The sequence below is a fragment of the Pleurodeles waltl genome, chromosome 1_2 (genome assembly GCF_031143425.1).
Source record: "Pleurodeles waltl isolate 20211129_DDA chromosome 1_2, aPleWal1.hap1.20221129, whole genome shotgun sequence".
NCBI lineage: Eukaryota > Metazoa > Chordata > Amphibia > Caudata > Salamandridae > Pleurodeles > Pleurodeles waltl.
In genome coordinates this window covers 1,332,547,999-1,332,567,982 of record NC_090437.1, presented here as the reverse complement: position 1 = coordinate 1,332,567,982, position 19,984 = coordinate 1,332,547,999, and the positions used below count along the sequence as shown (strand labels likewise).

General features: G+C 46.5%; 1 protein-coding gene across 4 annotated transcripts in view; it reads right to left on the bottom strand.

Moving 5' to 3' along the window:
* LOC138251655 (sialic acid-binding Ig-like lectin 13) overlaps positions 1–19,984 on the bottom strand; it is a 224,115-nt gene that overhangs the window by 22,184 nt on the left and 181,947 nt on the right. For 2 of the 4 annotated variants that reach the window (XM_069205666.1, XM_069205669.1), the window contains 3 exons: positions 6,312–6,388; positions 2,753–2,821; positions 19–78 (listed from right to left, as the gene is read on the bottom strand). In XM_069205666.1, coding sequence (XP_069061767.1) covers positions 19–78; positions 2,753–2,821; positions 6,312–6,388 — 206 coding nt within the window. The remainder of the gene's footprint in view (positions 1–18; positions 79–2,752; positions 2,822–6,311; positions 6,389–19,984) is intronic. The other 2 variants (XM_069205667.1, XM_069205670.1) reach the window with 1 other exon arrangement.

Sequence of the window (19,984 nt, the reverse complement as noted above, 5' to 3'; positions counted from 1 at the left end):
AATTGGCCTCCTTCATACCTTGCTTTGGTTTGTTGTTGAAGGCAATGTCTGCATAAGTGCACATGTCCTGGTTCGCCGCTGTAAAATAGAAGAGGAAAGTTTAGGTTGTACATCAAAACATCTCAATATACAGTAGTTCGTGGTAAAAGTAGGTATATATTCCAATGAAGGATGATGTGAATATTGAGGCTATGACTGTGTGACAATACTACTAGTTAGGATAGCCAAGGTGACATTATTAGAAAATTCATTAGTAACAGGTTCACTCAAATCTATTCTGTGTCTAACGATAACCCTGTAATTTAGGATTGTACCTAGTAATGCAAGAGAAGTATGCAGTCATTATTTGAATAAGAAAGTCTATGGAAATGGTTCTATCCATGACATTGTGATGCCTGGCAGTACTGCAGAAAAATATAAACAAGAGGCTGTGAAAAGCACCAAGAGTGTGCAACTGTTATCATATGGCCTGGTGTAAACACCATGCAAAATAGTGTGTGGCAATTATCAGCTGAACATGGCTATGCAATGAACACTGCCAATGAGTGTGTTGTCATCATTTGGCCATGAACCCTAGTCAACACCATGCCTGAAGGTATATGATTGTTATCATATGGCCATGAAACATAGTCAACACCGTGCTCAATAGTATATGATTGGTATCATATAGCCATGAAACATAGTCAACACCATGTTCGAAAGTATATGATTATCATCATATGGTCATGAACCATAGTCAACACCATGCTCGAAAGTATATGATTGTTATCATATAGCCATGAACCAAAGTCAACACCATGCCTAAAAGTATGTGATGGGTATCATGGCCATGAACCTTAGTGATGGTTATTATATGTCCATGAATCATAGTCAACACCCTGCTTGAATGTATATGATTGTGATCATATGTCCATGAAACATAGTCAACACCATGCTCGAAAGTATATGATTGTTATCATATGGCCATGAAACATAGTCAACACCCTGCTCAACATTATGTGATTGTTATAGTATGGCCATGAAACACAGTCAGCACCCTGCTCGAAAGTATGTGATAGTAGTCAACACTTTGCTCGAAAGTATGTGATTATTGTCATACGACCATGAACCACAGTCCACACCATGCTCGAAAGTACATGATCGTTATCATTTGGCCATGAACCATAGTCAACACCATGCTCAAAAGTATATGAATTTTAATATATGGACAAAGGAGTGTGGTCAGCCAATGCCAAAGGGTATGATTTCATTTTCCTACTGCTCAACGGCCAATATTGTGCCCAAGAACATGTGATTATTGATGTGTAGACCATGGCCAGGAGCTGCGAACCATCACCACCAAACCCTGGGATCCCATCTGCCTCCCACAAACACTCTGGGCGTGCCCTGAACAGGTAAAAATTATCAGTGGTTTTCTCCCCTCAAGAGGGTTTATGAGGTTATTTCTCTTTTGAGGAATAAAAATTCTAATCTCTGGTATTTGGTGTGTGTGTCGGGGGGGAGGGTATGAGGGCGCGTATCCCCAAAATCCAGCAACCCTGTAATCTGGATCGTTGCAATGATGCTATACCTCTGAGTATCTAGGAATTTATCCTTCACAATATTTGTTTCTTTTCAATATCATAATCTTACCACTCATTAATGAGGGAGATATTTAGGCATCACATGCCCAAGATTAAATTAATCTTTATGCCCAATGTCGGGGGTTACATAAACTAGCATTGTTGGTTTGTTCATCCTTTATCCCAATGCTAAGGGATCGAGCCTGCTGATACAGAGGGCTCTTAAATCCCAATATTGGGAGTTTTACATGCTGCGAGTGAGGGATACCACCTGGCTATACTTAGGTATCTAACATCTCTGGATTGAGGTAACTACCTACCACTACTGATTTTGAATAATGGAAGTATTATATACCATTATTGGATCCTGCTTCTCAGCGCAGAGGGATCTTACCTCCCAGAACTAGAGAATTTTGCCTCACAGGACCAAAGAAATCCTCACTTCCGGTGTGGGAGAGATGGCCTCCCTGTTGGGCAGTTTTCAAGGGACATAACACAGACTCTTCAGTCCTATAGATGATGAGGGCTCCAGTACTTCTCTCAGCCTTAGGCCTTTATAGATCTGTGAGACACAGGCGTCTCAGTGTTCCATAAACACATTTTACAGCTGGCCATTTAATGTTATGCTGTATCACAGAATCTTTCCATACAGAAATGGGGCTTCTTGCCTCCCTGTGTTGTGGATTTAACTTCCAGGGCTTTTGTCTTTAAAGACTGGCAGAATTACATATCCTTATCTGCAAGGTATGTGGGTTCCTCTTAGCTACCGGAAAATGCAGGTGTTTACACCTCAGGGCTGAAGGATCCTACCTTCCAATATTACACATTCTCGTCTCCAAGCATTGCATGTTTTTATCTACCAGGATTAAAGATAGAACTCCTAGGTTCATGGATTTTACCACCCCAGCTTGACATTTCTTACCCCCACATGGCTGGTCCTGATTGTGGATTATTTCTTCACTTGATTGGGGATTTAACTCCAAGGATTTATGGATCTTACCTCCTAGTGTTTACTAGCTCTTAAATTTCCACTACTGCTGGTTCTTATCCCGCAGGATTGGGCTTCACATCGCCCAGGTTGAGGATTTGAGTTCATGAATTTACATGTTATCATTGAGAGATCTTACTTCTGAAGACTGGGGGGGTTCTTACCGCCCAGTATTGTTGGATCTCACCTGCCCAGATCTTACCTGTGGTCTCTTTCGTGTTAAAGTTCTGTTTTTCTGTGCTTAAACTGCCAATGTTTGCATACTCAGATTCTGAAAATGAGACAAAAATAAATGTCTTACTATAAATGGCTGGTCCTGATTGCAGATTATTTCTTCCCTTGAATGGGGATTTACCTCCAAGGATTTGTGGATCTTACCTTCTGTGAAATACTGGTTCATAACCTCCCACTGCTGCTGGTTCTAGATTTCAGGTTCTTATCTCTCAGGATTGGGATTCATCTAGCTCAAGATTGAGGATTTTACCTCCCAGGGTTAATGAATTTACATTTTATCATTGAGAGATCTGGATGTGTGTGAATGAATGGAAAACAAAAACTGAGAAACCACTTTGGAGGGAACCAAATTATGGAAAACCAATTTTAAGGAAAGAGAATTTTAAGGACATACACAAAAATCGAAAGCATGAAAGGACACATCTTACAAGAAAGATAATTTTAAGAAAGATCCAAAATTACATTAAACGTGGGTGGTGTTTAGGACTACTGTGAGGTTTTTGGTTTCAAAATGGGTATTGTTTATTTAGGGTGATGAGACGTTTATAGGGGACAGGAATAATTGGAGTTCAGGCATACAAAGGAGTTTTTAGGGTTCAGAGATGGGTGGAGTGTAGGGACGGTGAGGGGCTCTTAGGGTTCAGGGAGGAGTAGTGATTAGATGTGTGAGGTGTTTTTAGGTTTCAGAGATGGGTGGGGTGTAAGGGTGTTGAGCTTCAGGGTTCATGGGTAGGGGGGTTTAGGGCTTCTGAAGGTTTTTGAGGTTCAAGTATGGGTAGGGGCTGGGGTGGCAAAGTTTTGGGCTTCAGGATGGGGTGGAGTTTAGGGTGGTGAGGGGGTTTAAGGAATCAGCGATGGGTGGAGTTTATATGTGGAAAGGGTTTTTTATGGTTCATGGATGAGTAGATTAGGGTGATGAGGAGTTCGTGTAGGTCATTGATTGCTTCTGTTTAAGGACTGTGAGGGTTTTTTTAGGGTTCAGGGATGGGTGGAGTGTGGGTGTTCGGAGGTGTTTTAAAGGTCTGAGATGAGTGGATTTAGGTGCGGAAAAGAGTTTTTAGGGTTCAGCCATAGGTGGGGTTAGGGATAGTGAGTGATTTTATGTTTCAGGGATGGTGGAATTGTGGGGTAGAAAGGGCATTTTGACTTCAGGGATGAGTGTAGCTTAAGTGGGTTGAGGGATCTGAGGGGACAGGAATTTATGGTTTTAGGGATTGTGAGGGCTCCGCAATGGATGGCGTTTATTGGTGGTGATGGGTCAGCGAATTAAAAGCGTCCGAAGTAATTGTTTGACAGTGTAAAAGTTATAAATATGAAATATTGTCTCACATTCAGACTCACAAAAAGCATTCAAAAGCCAATTTCAACCAAAAAGACATCCTATGAATTGTTTCTTATGAAAAGGTTAATGCCATTTATTTAGAATATTTCCATTGATTGGTTCAGATGAAATGGGTTCTCAGTAATCATAGTCCATGAAATAGTTTTTCTATGAAATCATGTAAAACCGAGAGGTCTTACTTCTGAGGCCTGGGGGATCTTCCCACCCAGTATTAGCAGTGCCTGGTTGGATCTCACCTGCCCAGATCTTACCTGTGGTCCCTTTCGTGTTTGCGTTCTGTTTTTCTGTGCTGAAACTATCAAGATTTCCATACTCAGATTTTGAAAATGAGACAAACAATAAATGTAATTTGATTATTTTTTGTCATTCTGTTTCTTTGAGTCGGAAATGTTTCCAATACTGTTGTTTGTTGGTTATCAGAGTTTACATCTGGGTTAAATTCATTAACAATAATTAAAAAACAGAATAAGTGACAGTAAAATGTGAAAAGGGATCATGGCAATACCGGGTTAAATGAACACTCAGAAATATAACATCTCATCTCCAACTTTGACTGGAGCCCTCTGGTTCCATCTCACCCCATCCTCTGGCCTTCCTACTCTAGCTCCATCTCATACCAACCTCTGACCTTCTCAGTCCATCTATCCCATCCCCTGACCTGTGTACTCTAGCTCCATCTCACCCCATCCTCTGTCCTTCTCACTCTAGCTCCATCTATCCCATCCTCTGACCTTCTCACTAGAGCCCCATCTCATTCCAACCTCTGACCTTCCTACTCTAGCTCCATATCATACCAACCTCTGACCTTCTCACTCCATCTATCCCATCCTCTGACCTTTGCACTCTAGCTCCATCTCACCCCATCCTCTGACCTTCCTACTCTAGGTCCATCTCATACCAACCTCTGACCTTCTCACTCCATCTATTCCATCCTCTGACCTGTGCACTCTAGCTCCATCTCACCCTATCCTCTGATCTTCCTACTCTAGCTCAATCTATCCCATCCTCTGACCTTCTCACTACAGCTGCATCTCATCCCAACCTCTGACCTGCACAATCTAGCTCCATCTCATTCCAACATCTGACCTGCTCACTCTTGTGGTATTTCACCTAAACCTCTGACCTATGCAGTCTAGCCCCATCTGGTCCCAACCTCTGACCTATGCTCTCTGGCTTCATCTCACCCCAACCTCTGACCTGCTCATTCTAGCTCCATTTCATTCCAACCTCTGATCTATGCACTGTGGCTCCATCTCATCCAACCTACTCACTTTGGCTACATCTCACCCCATCCTTTAAGCTACTCACTCTGGCTCCATCTCACCCCATACTTTACCTACTCAATTCTGGTCCCATCTCATCCAAACCTCTGACCTGCTCACTCTAGTCCCATCTCATCACAACCTCTGACCAGTGCACTTTGGCCACATGTAACACAATCCCTTCTCTGACCTGAGCACTCTTTCCTAATCTGATCCCAACCTCTGACCTGTGCACTCTTGCTTTATCTTCTCCGATCCTCTGAACTGCGCCCTCGTCCCTATCTATCCCAAACTTTGACTTGGCACCATTTAATCCCAATTTACGACCTGCGCACTCTAGTCACATCTTGTTCCTACCTCTGACCTGCGCTTTCGGACGTCATCTGATCCCAACCACAGACTTTCTATCCGTGCCTCATACCAACCTCTGACCTGCTCACTCGGGCAGCGTATCACCTCGAGAATATGCACTCGCTGCAGCCCTGCCGGCTTCTAGGGTCAGGAAAATGCAATCATTTCACCTCCCAACCATCACATTCTGCATTTACCACTTCATGATGCGATGTGGGTGGTGAATGTTGCCCCCCTTGCCTTTTAAATCCAAACATTCTGGTTTGGCCTGAAAAGCTTGTCGCCTCTGTCTGGGATCGATAAAAGGCATGAGATGCCAAACTCATTGATAATCCTCATGGCACCACCAATCGTTGACTGGAGCTGCCGCCCTGTCGCCTTAGGTCTTTGCTCTCCTTCCACATGAGTCCAAACTGCTCATGCGTAGTTCAGGCCCCTGGGAAGGTCAGCACAGAGAACTGATCTTTTATTTTTCAGGTCAGCCAACCTTCATTGGTCTTCTGTTGTGATGTAGCCTCCTTACTGTGCACCAAAAACTCTTTGAAAGGTTGCAATAGTTGGCTCATTCTTACCTGGCTTAGGTGCACTTTGGTGGACCTCCCTCAGAGTGAGTGTGGTGACATCACTGGGTTTTCTGCAAAAAGGAAGCCTGAGGTGAAGAATCAGAAGAGTCTGTAAGATTAAGATATTCTTCCCTCTTGATTACTTGAGTGAGGCACGATATGAGTGTTCACTCTGATTTACGTCTAAAAATCATGCATCATCTGCCTTCCCACCACCTTACCCCCACCCAAAGCAGCAGCCTCACAAACTAGAAGTGCTGAGTAGGTGTGGCAATCTTTCCTCTGTTGCTGCTGGCTGCTCGCCTCCACATCTGGTCAGTTGTCAGCAGAAGTGGCCTCAGGAATAGGGTAATCATTTTGCAGCTTATTATGGCTGAGCTGCCCTCCTGCTGCTCTTCATTCAGACATTCAGGAGCAAGTTTATTAAAAGGCTGCATCACTTTTGCACCGCGCAACTGTATGCAAAAGGGACGCAACCCTTGAAACGCAATTTATCATGCATTGCAAAGCCAATTTGAGTGGCACTGAGTGGCTTGATAAATCGAGAGTAATGCAATGCAGCGCAAATCAGCACTCAGATCGCATGTGGGTGTGCACTCAACCGGAGGTGGTGGGGCTGGGACCTCATCTGCTGCCAGGACAGGACAAGAGGAAAAGGGAAAAGAGAGAGAGTTGAGAAAGAAAGAAGGAAAAGATGCGGTCTTCTGCCAGCTTATGTGGAATGTCGCCCCCTTAACAGAGGTGTGCACTCAAACTCACACTCACACTCACACTCGGGACCAGGCGCGCAACCTCCATTGGGCTACCAGGGCTTCAGCTCCCTGCACCGGCATGTGTCTTAGACCAGGCTGAAGCAGCTTCCAGGACATACACAATCCTCCACCTGGTGGTTGCAGAGATGCCACAAGGGAGGAACCTCACTGACAGCCTCTTGCTTAGTATGTTGTAGGTCATTCAAAGGCTGAAGTGCAAGAAAGACTATGAGACCTGTGATCCTAAGTCCAATGTAGGGGTGCGGTGGGTGGAGAGTTTGGGGGCAGCTCAAACATGTGCTAAAAACTAACAACATACTTGGCAACTATTTTATTGCCCTTTTATCTTCAGGAAAATATATATAAAATATAGCGCGGACACAGTTAAAAATATAACTTAAAGTAATTGATGGGAAATGCAGTGTCTGTGTGCGTAAGCAGGTGGTCACAGAACTAAATCCTGGTTGGTTCACTGCAGAATAGTGATGTGTAGTTTTAGTGCTGTGTGGTCGCTGCCTACGACTGCAGACACTGTGAGTATGCAAGTCATTATTTTATAATGCCGCTGCCCAAAGTATAAGTTAGGCTACTACGAAATGTGCAAAGGGGTTGAAGAGCATATCTATGACTTTGTGGCGCAGTGCAGGAAGTCACTTTGTAGCGCTGCGTTGTGTCACAGGGAAAGTGCAGGAATGCGCCGTATTTAAAAGAATACACTGTATTTCTACCTTTGTCCCTGTGCTGGCGCTTTTTTTGGAAGACTAGTGCCAATGCAGTCACTCTTGCATCTTGGTTGAAAGATGCCTGTGTCATAGGCAGGATTGTTTTTGTGCAGGAAGGGACACCGTCCTGCACAAAAAGCAATCGCCAGAGCCATTTTCCTCTTTCTAGGTATGCTGCGGAATGCAGCACACATAGGAGAAAAAAACAAGGAGAAATAAAGAGATTTCTCCTTGTTGCGCCTTACTGGGGAGGCGTAGCAGTTTTGGCGCACCCCCAGGTCTACCACTTCCAGTAAATCTGGGAATGCGTAAAAAACCATAGCTATTAGGTGGGAACACCCATGCAACACCCATGGAATGCCTCCCTCTGACAGAGTAACTCAACAGAGAGATTTGTGCTGCGTTACTCCAGATTTATGAAGCCACTTAGGGTCATGCAAGGTGGCCTTGCGTGGCTTGATAAATCAAATTTTGGGCTTGCGTCACGCTTGCAGCACATTGCAAGAGCAAAATGTATATTTTTTGTGATACACAATCAGACCAACCTAGTGCAAACATTTTTCTAGTTTACATTCAGAGGACGCACTACAGAACTCTGTGGATGACAGCCTCACATTGCCTGGCATAAAGAATACTTCTTTGTCACCATGACTCCATCAGTTAAAGCCAAATACAGGCTCCCAAGCAGCCTCTAGATTGAGTGACCGATTGCACACATTTACTTTTCTTTCGGGTGGCAGGAACCCTGCTGAACAGGCTTGTTCCTTCTTTCATGTCTGCTTCCCCCCTGGGCTCACATAACTGGAGACCATCTTCTCTTTCAGCCAATGGCACCTAAAGGGTGGCATTATCTGGACCGCAAGATTTGCTTTTTAACAAAAGCCATGGGAACTGTTATTGTAAAATACAACATTGATTGGGATCATTGTCTCCAGTACATCCGGCTCACTTCCACCACTGAGCTCATCCAAAAGCCAGTTCCAGGCAGAGGAGACTTTGTGTGCTTCTTCACTGCTGGTGCCTGATGGTGCCATGTTCTCACTGCCTAAGCAAGCCACTTCCAAGGTGCCCATAGCAGACATGGGCCCTGAGTGGGGACTGTGCATAGTGTGGAGGGCAGCTCTGGACAATTCCTAGAGGTCTGTTATTCCTGTACCCAGATTTCCTGGGCGCAGGAGCAACGAATGAACCTGCAGATGCAACCAGTGTGGAAAAGGAGATATTGTAGCCTGGACCAACTCTCTAACCTCTGCTGAGCCTCAGACAAGGCAAGGGGGGAGCGTTACATCCCCTACTCTGCCAGGTGACATTCTTCACTCCATCCTCACCCCCTCCACACACCCCGCCTTACACAAGCCGCCTGCTCACGTTTACCATTGCACCACCAGAGCAGGTAATACATGTGTGCATTAAACCCAATGGAAAAGGGAATGTCATGCAGAATAGCGCCTTGTTAACCTGGAACAAAGCAGTGTTTTCCCTTCCCTGGGCTTTAACTCACATTGCATGGTATTGATGGGTTGTTACCACACTGGCCTTCACTGCTGTGGAATTTTCACCCCACTACCACCGTGCAACTTGCAATCGGGGCCATGGTTGGGATGAAAGGCCCAGATACCAGGCCCCACCACATCTACCCAGCAAGGGTTCTTCACCACACTTTATCTTCAAGGAGTGACACAAAATACATGTTTCATCAAGTTTAATAGAGGGAGGCAGTGATATTATATTGTATTGTCATTTGTATAGCACTTTTCTCCGCCTTGAGAGGCCCATAGTGCTTTGAATCCAGTCACAACATCAGGCACCACTCAATCAGAAACTGAATAAAAAAGTTATATATCCTCTCATCAGTTTTGATCAGTGATGCTAATTAATGTTCCAACCGTCCAAAGCCTGTTCTCGTTCCTTCAGAGCACTGCACCATTTCCAAAGCACCGGCTCTGCATTTTACTCTGTTTCGAGAGAATTAATCTCAAAGCTGGAGTTTGTTTTCTCCGAACAAAACACAAATGATTTGACGCGGATGGGCTTTCCTTCCTGCATGTGGGAGCCACTGTACTTTCCCCTGGCTGTACCCACCATGCTATGGCTCCGTCATGGTCCTTGACTTTTGTTCCTTCTTCTCTCAGGACTGCTCCCTGTCTTGAAAGTCATTTACTTTTTATCTTCAGATCTTTCCTGATGTTGTTAATCAATGTATTCAGCACCAAAATGTGTAAGGGCATTTGCTGCACTTTATAAGTAACAACTCGACACACATATTTCTTGTATAGGTTTTCAGTATGTTTAATTGGTGCCCTCCGGTATTAAAGGCATGGCTAGTGGCAAACTTTAGAAGAAATTGAGCAGAGATGACACATCGTGGCTCTTGATGCAGCATTGTCATTCAAGGGATTGCTCAGGTGTGTGGCTCCTCAACTATGGGCAGACTGAGAGATAGCTCAGCTATGTGAAGCATGAACATATAATTCATGTCTTACGTCAGTTTTAAGGGTATCAGGAAAGTGCCCGGGGGCAGCAGTCCCAGATCTCTGGTCCCTTAACCAAATATGTGTCCATTTGGAGAAACAGTTCCGTGTGATCTGAGAGCCACTTGTGATCCGAGTGGCCAAGACTGGACGAGTAAAGCATATCCAAAGTCCTTTATTATCTTTCCAAACAGGAATGACTGTTCCTTAATTACATCATCGTAGAGCAAAACAAGTAACAGCCACAGCCAACACGTGTTTCGCATCACAGACGCTTCTTCAGGACTTCATGTGGGCTGGGGAGGTGTACCATCATCAAAGAGTCATAGTAGGCCTGCAAGCGGTGCTCTGCAAGCTCCCGACAATGAGGTCCACTCTAGATCTTCACCTCAGTCTGTATCAGTTAAGAGGTCATAGGTCCAGTGTCGCTGATATTCCAGGCAGCGGCGAGCACAAGGAACGCCTTAGCGCGAGAACTGTAGAGCGCAGTCAGATATATGTCTGACCAGGCACAATTTCTGTTTCCGTGGGAGTGGCCTCTTTGCAGGTCATTGCCCATCAGCCACACACTCCACGCATTCTGGAGCTTGAAGGACTGACTGTACAGTTTGCAGAGTCACCATTTGCTGCCAACCTATTGCACCAACGTTTTGCCACTTCTTTAGGCCTGTTGGCTTCCTGCTTGGGTGTAGCTCAGTCATCTCATGAGAACGGCTCCCTGCGGGGTGCGAACAAGAACAGTTTTCTTTTGATTCCTGGTACAGTAATTAACAGGCAATAATGCGGTCGACTGATTGGTCGTCAATCTCGGGGTGGGGCTTCTTGGTGGAATGGAACCTGCATTAGGAATCAAACCTGGGACTTGCCAGTCACAGAACCCCAAAACTGGTGCGCTAACTCGCTGCGCTGGAGGTTCTGCGGCTTATAGATGCGTGAGGCCTCAAACATGCATATATGGCAACGTCGGGATGAGCAGACTGAAAACATACCTTTTGTCAACAGTCAGATTAAATAGTTTAAACACACAAGGACATAACTAAACATAAATAATAAAAGGATACCAAATGAAAAGGAGAAAGTATTTGCAGGGTAAGGTATTGGTCCGCCAGCCCCTTCACTGAAGTGCACTTCTTTATAAGGCGGATGCGCACATGTGATCAGACGCAGGATGAGGCACAGTGCCTCCCCCCACAGGCAAGAGTGGGCTGTCCCATTGCCCTGCGTTATACAGGTGGCGGGTAGAAGCACAACGTGAATGACAGTTGAACAGACCAATGGATGAAGAGGGAAGACCCTTTATTTATAAATGAATACATTCACGTATTTTGATGTAGGACTTTTTTTATTACGTGAGGATGCCACAACTAGACCTAAAAATAATCTTTCCGTCTTATGTATCGCTCTTAAACTTTTCTACTCCAACCATCTCGCTGTATTTCTCTTTTTCTCTCTACCTCCACTTCTGTGTGCCTTCTGCTTCTTTGTATTTCAGTTATCTCTACCACACCTGTGAGTATTCATGTCTCTCAACACACTTGTTTCTACCCCACATCTCTCTTGCCAGCTCATCTCTCTCTCTATTTGAGTACCGGACATCTCAATTTACCTCACCATTCATTCACTACCTCGCTTCTTCACTTCCCCTTCTCTTTAATGCTGTTGACGTTACCTCAGCTCTCTCACCACCTGGCTCCATTCACGCTACCTCCCTCAGTCTCTTTTCTGTGCCATTAGCTCTTCTGCCCCTACACCTCTGGACTCCACCTGCAGTTATCCCTCTCCCTACCTCACAACTCTCTAACTCACCCTCTCCCTCTCTCTACCTCGGCATCAACCTCGACACGCCTGCTGTAGCTCACATCTCTTCTTCACCTCTTCCCTGCGTACACCTCCTGTCTCTCTCTACCCTTCGACCCTCTCTGCCTACCTCACGACTCTGTTTACACGGCCTGCCTTGCTGCATCTCTGCTCTGCCCCTCTGCATCTCTGCTCTGCCCCTCTGCATCTCTGCTCTGCCCCTCTGCATCTCTGCTCTGCCCCTCTGCATCTCTTCACTGCCCCTCTGCATCTCTTCACTGCCCCTCTGCATCTCTCCTCTGCCCCTCTGCCTCTCTTCACTGCCCTCTGCATCTCTTCTCTGCCCCTGCATCTCTTCTCTGCCCCTGCATCTCTCCTCTGCATCTCTTCTCTTCCCCTCTGCATCTCTCCTCCTCTGCATCTCTCCTCTGCCCCTCTGCATCTCTTCACTGCCCTCTGCATCTCTTCACTGCCCTCTGCATCTCTTCACTGCCCTCTGCATCTCTGCTCTGCCCCTCTGCATCTCTTCACGGCCCTCTGCATCTCTTCACGGCCCTCTGCATCTCTTCACGGCCCTCTGCATCTCTTCACTGCCCCTCTGCATCTCTTCTCTGCCCCTCTGCATCTCTGCTCTGCCCCTCTGCATCTCTGCTCTGCCCCTCTGCATCTCTGCTCTGCCCCTCTGCATCTCTTCACTGCCCCTCTGCGTCTCTTCACTGCCCCTCTGCGTCTCTTCACTGCCCCTCTGCGTCTCTTCTCTGCCCCTCTGCGTCTCTTCTCTGCCCCTCTGCGTCTCTGCTCTGCCCCTCTGCGTCTCTGCTCTGCCCCTCTGCGTCTCTGCTCCGCCCCTCTGCGTCTCTGCTCTGCCCCTCTGCCTCTCTTTGCTGCCCCTCTGCGCCTCTTCTCTGCCCCTCTGCGTCTCTTCACTGCCCCTGAGTCTCTTCTCTGCCCCTCTGCGTCTCTGCTCTGCCCCTCTGCATCTCTTCTCTACCCCTCTGCATATTTTCACTGCCCCTCTGCATCCCTTCTCTGCCACTCTGCGTCTCTTCTCTACCCCTCTGCGTCTCTTCACTGCCCCTCTGCGTCTCTGCTCTGCCCCGCTGCATCTCTTCACTGCCCCTCTGCATCTCTTCACTGCCCCTCTGCATCTCTGCTCTGCTTTTCTGCATCTCTTCTCTGCATCTCTTTTCTACCCCTCTGCATCTCTTTTCTACCCCTCTGCATCTGTGCTCTGCCTCTCTGCATCTCTTCTCTGCCCCTCTGCATCTCTGCTCTGCCCCTCTGCATCTCACTGCCCCTCTGCATCTCTCCTCTGCCCCTCTGCATCTCTTCACTGCCCCTCTGCATCTCTTCTCTGCCCCTCTGCATCTCTGCTCCCTCCATACATTGTACTTCTCTCTACTTCTCTCACCACCTCATGTCTTTCCCTGCCTACCTCTGTCGCTCTGTACCTCCACTACTCTCAAACTCGCCTTTCTTCTACCTTACTTCTCTTTTCACTTCACTCCTAACTGTACCTCTTCTCTCTCCCTCTTTCTAAATTATTTTCCTCTCTCACTTTCTCTAGCTCACTCTAAAGCCTCAACTATCTGTCTAGAAATCTATACCTGCACCTTCCTTGTCCTAGATGTCTGCATCTGTCATTCTGGCTACAGATGATACAAAACGCAGCGGCAAGACTCATCCTCGACCTCCCCAGACGGATCCACATCACACCCCACCTGAAGGAGCTACACTTACTCCCGATCCAGAAGAGATGGCAATTCCAGATGTTGAGCCACACAAAGCCCTGCACAACGAAGGACCCGCTTACATCAACAAACACATGACCTCCCAGCAACCGACCAGACACCTACAATCCGCCTCCCTCTTCCTCGCAGGTTCCCCAGATCCGATGAAGCAACAGTGGAGGATGCGCCCCCTCACACCTGGTCGCCAAAGCTTGGAACAACCTTCCTCTGCCCCTCAGGACCGCCTCATCAATCTGGGAATTCAGGAAAGGACTCAAAACCTGTCTGGTGGTCAGATGACCATGAAGCAGTTTGCAACTCCAGCACCTTGAGACCTTCACAGGTGGTTTGCAGCGCTTGATTGATTGTTTGACTATCTCTCCGTTCCTTCTTTACGTCTCTCCCTAACTCGCCTATCTCTCTGCCTCATCTCTTCTTCTACCTCATTTCTCCCTCTACATCAGCCCTTTCGCTTTATTGTACTCTGCCCTGCTCCTGTCTCACATGTCCCTCTCACTTCATTCATTCAGCAAAGCATGAGATCAGTCCCTGGTCACAGAGATGTTCATATAGAGACGGGGGGACACCGGGGAGAAAATGTAGGGAACATGAAGATCATCAGGCCAGTGTTTTGATTTTCAATTTTGCAGTGAAATACAGTTGGGAAGATGTTTTCATGTCTGATTACAAATATCCTGCAATGAAAGCCACAATTTCAAATTATCTTCGTTTATGTCTTATGTTGATGGGATGCACTAGTCCACTACAGATGTACCATGTCGTTCCTGCAATGTAAGGAGTATTGCTGGTTCGACCCTGAATTCCAATGAAGTTTTTGTTACAATAAAAAACAGAATCGAGTTCCGAGCACAAAAAGAAATGGTTTTACCAAAGCTTTTTTAAGCTTTGATAAAGTCACGTCAGGCATTTGAACTTTTGCCCGGTTTTGTATGCCCCGGTTTTCAAAGTTTAAGACAAAATTCACTATTATTTGGCATCACTAGGGCTTTAATTAGTTAAACATGTTTGATAAACTCAAAGTTGATATGAATTGGTAGCTCCAAAATATGTCTAGCCCAGGGCTCCAAAAACTCTAAACATGGGACTGATTCTTGGTTCAACCAGCAACAGCAGAAACCTTCTCTGCCCTGACAATGGACCAGCAGCCCAGGGGTTATAGTTTGTAAACTTTCAGCGAGAGACCAGACAAGCACCTGACAGGGGTGGAGCCAGAGGGGTGGACTTTGTGAAAACCCTTAGTGGAGAGCAGAGAATCTTTCTTTTCAACCAAACACTGGCGAGGTTTTTTTCCGAGTTTTAGCTCTCAGCATTTCTTTGCAAATAAGAATATACCTATCATACAACATCTTCAAAACAATGACACAGATTAACGTAAAATCGATAAATTAACAAAAAACATTTATGGATGATGTCAAGTATTTAGAAGGATTGCATTTCCAACTGCACCTGCGATACAAGCAGAAGAGAACTGCAGGGAGAGAAGGGTTTCCAGAAGTACTTCTCTATAAATATTTTCATAATCTTTCCACCTGGGGTACACCGTTTTACTGATTGAAATCTGGGGCGAGTACCCTAACAGAAAAGTTCATTCGCTTTAAACACTAATTGACACCTAAAACCTATCTTTGGAAAGATATTCGACTTCCCATCCCTCTTGGAGCCACCTATACCCATACGCTTCGTGGCCTCTTGGCTGCGATCTAAGGGTATGCAGTGAACGCCTTCCCTGATCATTCCAATCGTTTGTGAATGCATTTTTGTCAAATCTAATCAACACACACCTCACACACCAGCCGGCAGTGATTCAAGAAACTTCAGATTTTAAAAAGACACCAAACCAAAGAATAACGAACCACACGACCAGCCAGAATCGTCAGGGCAGTAGTAAGCACAACATAAATGCAATTTCAATCCAAATCTTTAAAACATCCTCAGATCTATTAACCACCTCAGAATCTTCAGATATGTAGCCTGTAAGCATAGGATGTAGCGCCCAGAAACATGAATTTACCAGGATTATCACACACAAGAAAATGAATATCTATTCTTTATCTACTGCAATAGCTACATGAACATTGATCCCTTCATAATAGCAACTTGAATATAACATTTGCCGCCGCTGCACATTGAATAAAAAAGACCAAACCTTTCCTATCACATTTTAAAATTCCGAAACCTCAAATCAAGCAGCGCTTAATCTGGAAGGAAAATCCAAACCTCTTTCCTATTAAAATGTAGTTCACATTATTGTTCTAAAAATTAATCGATATTCAATTATGCAAAAAATAACTTTTTAGGAAAGTCAAATCCAGATATCCAGTTCACCCATTATTTCTTAATCACTGCTAAATAGGCCTGAGTGTAATGTTTCCTTTTCCATCCATAGAAAGTGGATGAAAATTGGGGGCAATTCTGATGTTTTCACGTCCCCTTGATTGGAAACAGAAGCAATGCAGAAGCTATGCCCTGCAAACCCAGGGTTCCTCCTTCATTCATCCAGGGACGCAAGGAACGAGGAATCCTTTTGCTTCCTGGCGCTAGCCCACAGGTGGGGGGATGCGCAGGAGGTTAGGGGGAGGAGGCGCTATCAGAGGCCGGGCAACATATTCACTGTAATGCATCCAGTGTCCACCTCGAATGGCTTTAAGAAGCAACTGTGCTTTTCATGGTCTGGCTTGACAGCGCTGCTGTCGCCAGCCAATTATGTGAGCATCACTAGAGAGGGGCTTTGGCTCCGCCCACACCTTCGGAATCAGGAGTACATGTTTTGATTGGACAGAAGTTGAGCGCATCCACAAAAAAGTGCTAGCCCTGCAGCAGCTGTGATCATGTTGTTTATTTATCCAGCTGCCTAAGCTTGAACTTTAAGGGGCAATCACGGGACATTGGGTGGGATGCTATTAATGTGTCTTAGATAACTAGATAATTTATCTTGTTTTTTTCCGAAGAGGGCTCCACAACACCCCTTAGCCACTGGATGAAGCTGTTTACTTTTGGCAGGAAAACTCTGAGTGGGAGAAAATTGTCTTTCACTTTCATGGAAGAACCGTCGGTGGCAGCAGCACGAGGGCAGTCATTAACCTGCATGGATTTTTAAGTCTGGCTTGACAGTGCACCTGTCATATGACCTTTTAACCTGCACCTATATTACTTTACAGTTCTTTCCTTCCTCACAAAACATATGATTTCCCATGTTATTTACTTGTAATGCGTCACATTACCATGCAACATTCCTTTAAAGCTAGGTTTATTGGCATTGGCAATGCCAGAAGTATCCCCCTCTGATACATTTGGCACCTTCACCCGGTGAAGATGTCTACTTTTGGGATTAGTTACTTTTTGGAGGTCATATTCTTCCAGCGGGACATGTTTGCATGTTGTAACTGAAGAGTGTGAGAAAGTAGCCTCTTTCTAGCCGTGTTAACCCCACTTTTGGCCTATTTGTGAGTATATATCAGGGTATTTTCACTGTCTCACTGGGATCCTGCTAGCCAGGGCCCAGTGTTCATAGTGAAAACCCTATGTTGTAAGTGTGGTTGTTATGTATCACTGGGACCCTGCTAGCCAGGACCCCAGTGCTCATAAGTTTGTGGCCTAAATGTATGTGTACCCTGTGTGATGCCTAACTGTCTCACTGAGGCTCTGCTAACCAGAACCTCAGTGGTTATGCTCTCTCTTTACAAATTGTCACTAACAGGCTAGTGAGCAAATTCACCAATTTACATTGGCATACTGGAACACCCTTATAATTCCCTAGTATATGGTACTGAGGTACCCAGGGTATTGGGGTTCCAGGAGATCCCTATGGGCTGCAGCATTTCTTGTGCCACCCATAGGGAGATCTGACAATTCTTACACAGGCCTGCCAGTGCAGCCTGAGTGAAATAACGTCCACGTTATTGCACAGCCATTTACCACTGCACTTAAGTGACTTATAAGTCACCTATATGTCTAACCTTTACCTGGTAAAGGTTGGGTGCTAAGTGACTTAGTGTGTGGGCACCCTGGCACTAGCCAAGGTGCTCCCACATTGTTCAGGGCAAATTCCCCGGACTTTGTGAGTGCGAGGACACTATTACATGCTTGCACTATACATATGTCACGACATATGTATAGCGTCACAATGGTAACTCCAAACATGGCCATGTAACATGTCTAAGATCATGGAATTGTCACCGCAATGCCATTCTGGCATTGGGGAGACAATTCCATGATCCCCCGAGTCTCTAGCTCAGACCCGGGTACTGCCAAACTACCTTTCCCGGGGTTTCACTGCAGCTGCTGCTGCTGCCAACCCCTCAGACAGGTTTCTGCCCTCCTGGGGTCCAGCCTGGCTTGGCCCAGGAAGGCAGAACAAAGGACTTCCTCAGAGAGAGGGTGTTACACCCTCTCCCTTTGGAAAAAGGTGTTAGGGCTTGGGAGGAGTAGCCTCCCCCAGCCTCTGGAAATGCTTTGATGGGCTCAGATGGTGCCCATCTCTGCATAGGCCAGTCTGCACCGGTTCAGGGATCCCTCAGCCCTGCTCTGGCACGAAACTGGACAAAGGAAAGGGGAGTGACCACTCCCCTGACCTGCACCTCCCCTGGGAGGTGCCCAGAGCTCCTCCAGTGTGCTCCAGACCTCTGCCATCTTGGAAAAAGAGGTGATGCTGGCACACTGGACTGCTCTGAGTGGCCAGTGCCAGCAGGTGACGTCAGAGACTCCTTCTGATAGGCTCCTTCAGGTGTTGCTAGCCTATCCTCTCTCCTAAGTAGCCAAACCTCCTTTTCTGGCTATTTAGGGTCTCTGCTCTGGGGAATTCCTTAGACAACAAATGTAAGAGCTCATCAGAGTTCCTCTGCATCTCTCTCTTCACCTTCTGCCAAGGAATCGACTGCTGACCGCGCTGGAAGCCTGCAAAACTGCAACAAAGTAGCAAAGACGACTACTGAGACCTTGTAATGCTGATCCTGCCGCGTACTCGACTGTTTTCCTGGTGGTGCATGCTGTGGGGTAGTCTGCCTCCTCTCTGCACTAGAAGCTCCGAGGAAATCTCCAGTTGGTCGACGGAATCTTCCCCCTGCAACCGCAGGCACCAAAGAACTGCATCACCGGTCCTCTGGGTCTCCTCTCAGCACGACGAGCGAGGTCCCTTGAACTCAGCAACTCTGTCCAAGTGACTCCCACAGTCCAGTGACTCTTCAGTCCAAGTTTGATGGAGGTAAGTCCTTGCCTCCCCACGCTAGACTGCATTGCTGGGAACCGCGTGTTTTGCAGCTACTCCGGCTCCTGTGCACTCTTCCAGGATTTCCTTTGTGCACAGCTAAGCCTGGGTCCCCGGCACTCTAACCTGCATTGCATGACCTCCTGAGTTGTCCTCTGGCGTCGTGGGTCCCTCTTGTGTAACTGCGGGTGAGCTCCGGTTCAATCCACTTCGTAGTGCCTGTTCTGGCACTTCTGCGGGTGCTGCTTGCTTCTGAGTGGGCTCTTTGTCTTGCTGGACACCCCCTCTGTCTCCTCACGCAATTGGCGACATCCTGGTCCCTCCTGGGCCACAGCAGCATCCAAAAACCCTACCCACGACCCTTGCAGCTAGCAAGGCTTGCTGGCGGTCTTTCTGCACGGAAACACCTCTGCACGACTCTTCACGACGTGGGACATCCATCCTCCAAAGGGGAAGTTTCCAGCCCTTGTTGTTCTTGCAGAAACCACAGCTTCTACCATCCGGTGGCAGCTTCTTTGCACCCACAGCTGCCATTTCCTGGGCATCTGCCCACTCCCGACTTGATCGTGACTTTTGGACTTGGTCCCCTTGTTCCACAGGTACTCTCGTCAGGAAATCCATCGTTGTTGCATTGCTGGTGTTGGTCTTCCTTGCAGAATTCCCCTATCACTACTTCTGTGCTCTTTGGGGAACTTAGGTGCACTTTGCACCCACTTTTCAGGGTCTTGGGGTGGGCTATTTTTCTAACCCTCACTGTTTTCTTACAGACCCAGCGACCCTCTACAAGGTCACATAGGTTTGGGGTCCATTCGTGGTTCGCATTCCACTTCTAGAGTATATGGTTTGTGTTGCTCCTATCCCTGTGTACCCCCATTGCATTCTATTGTGACTATACATTGTTTGCACTGTTTTCTATTGCTATTACTGCATATTTTGGTATTGTGTACATATATCTTGTGTATATTTGCTATCCTCATACTGAGGGT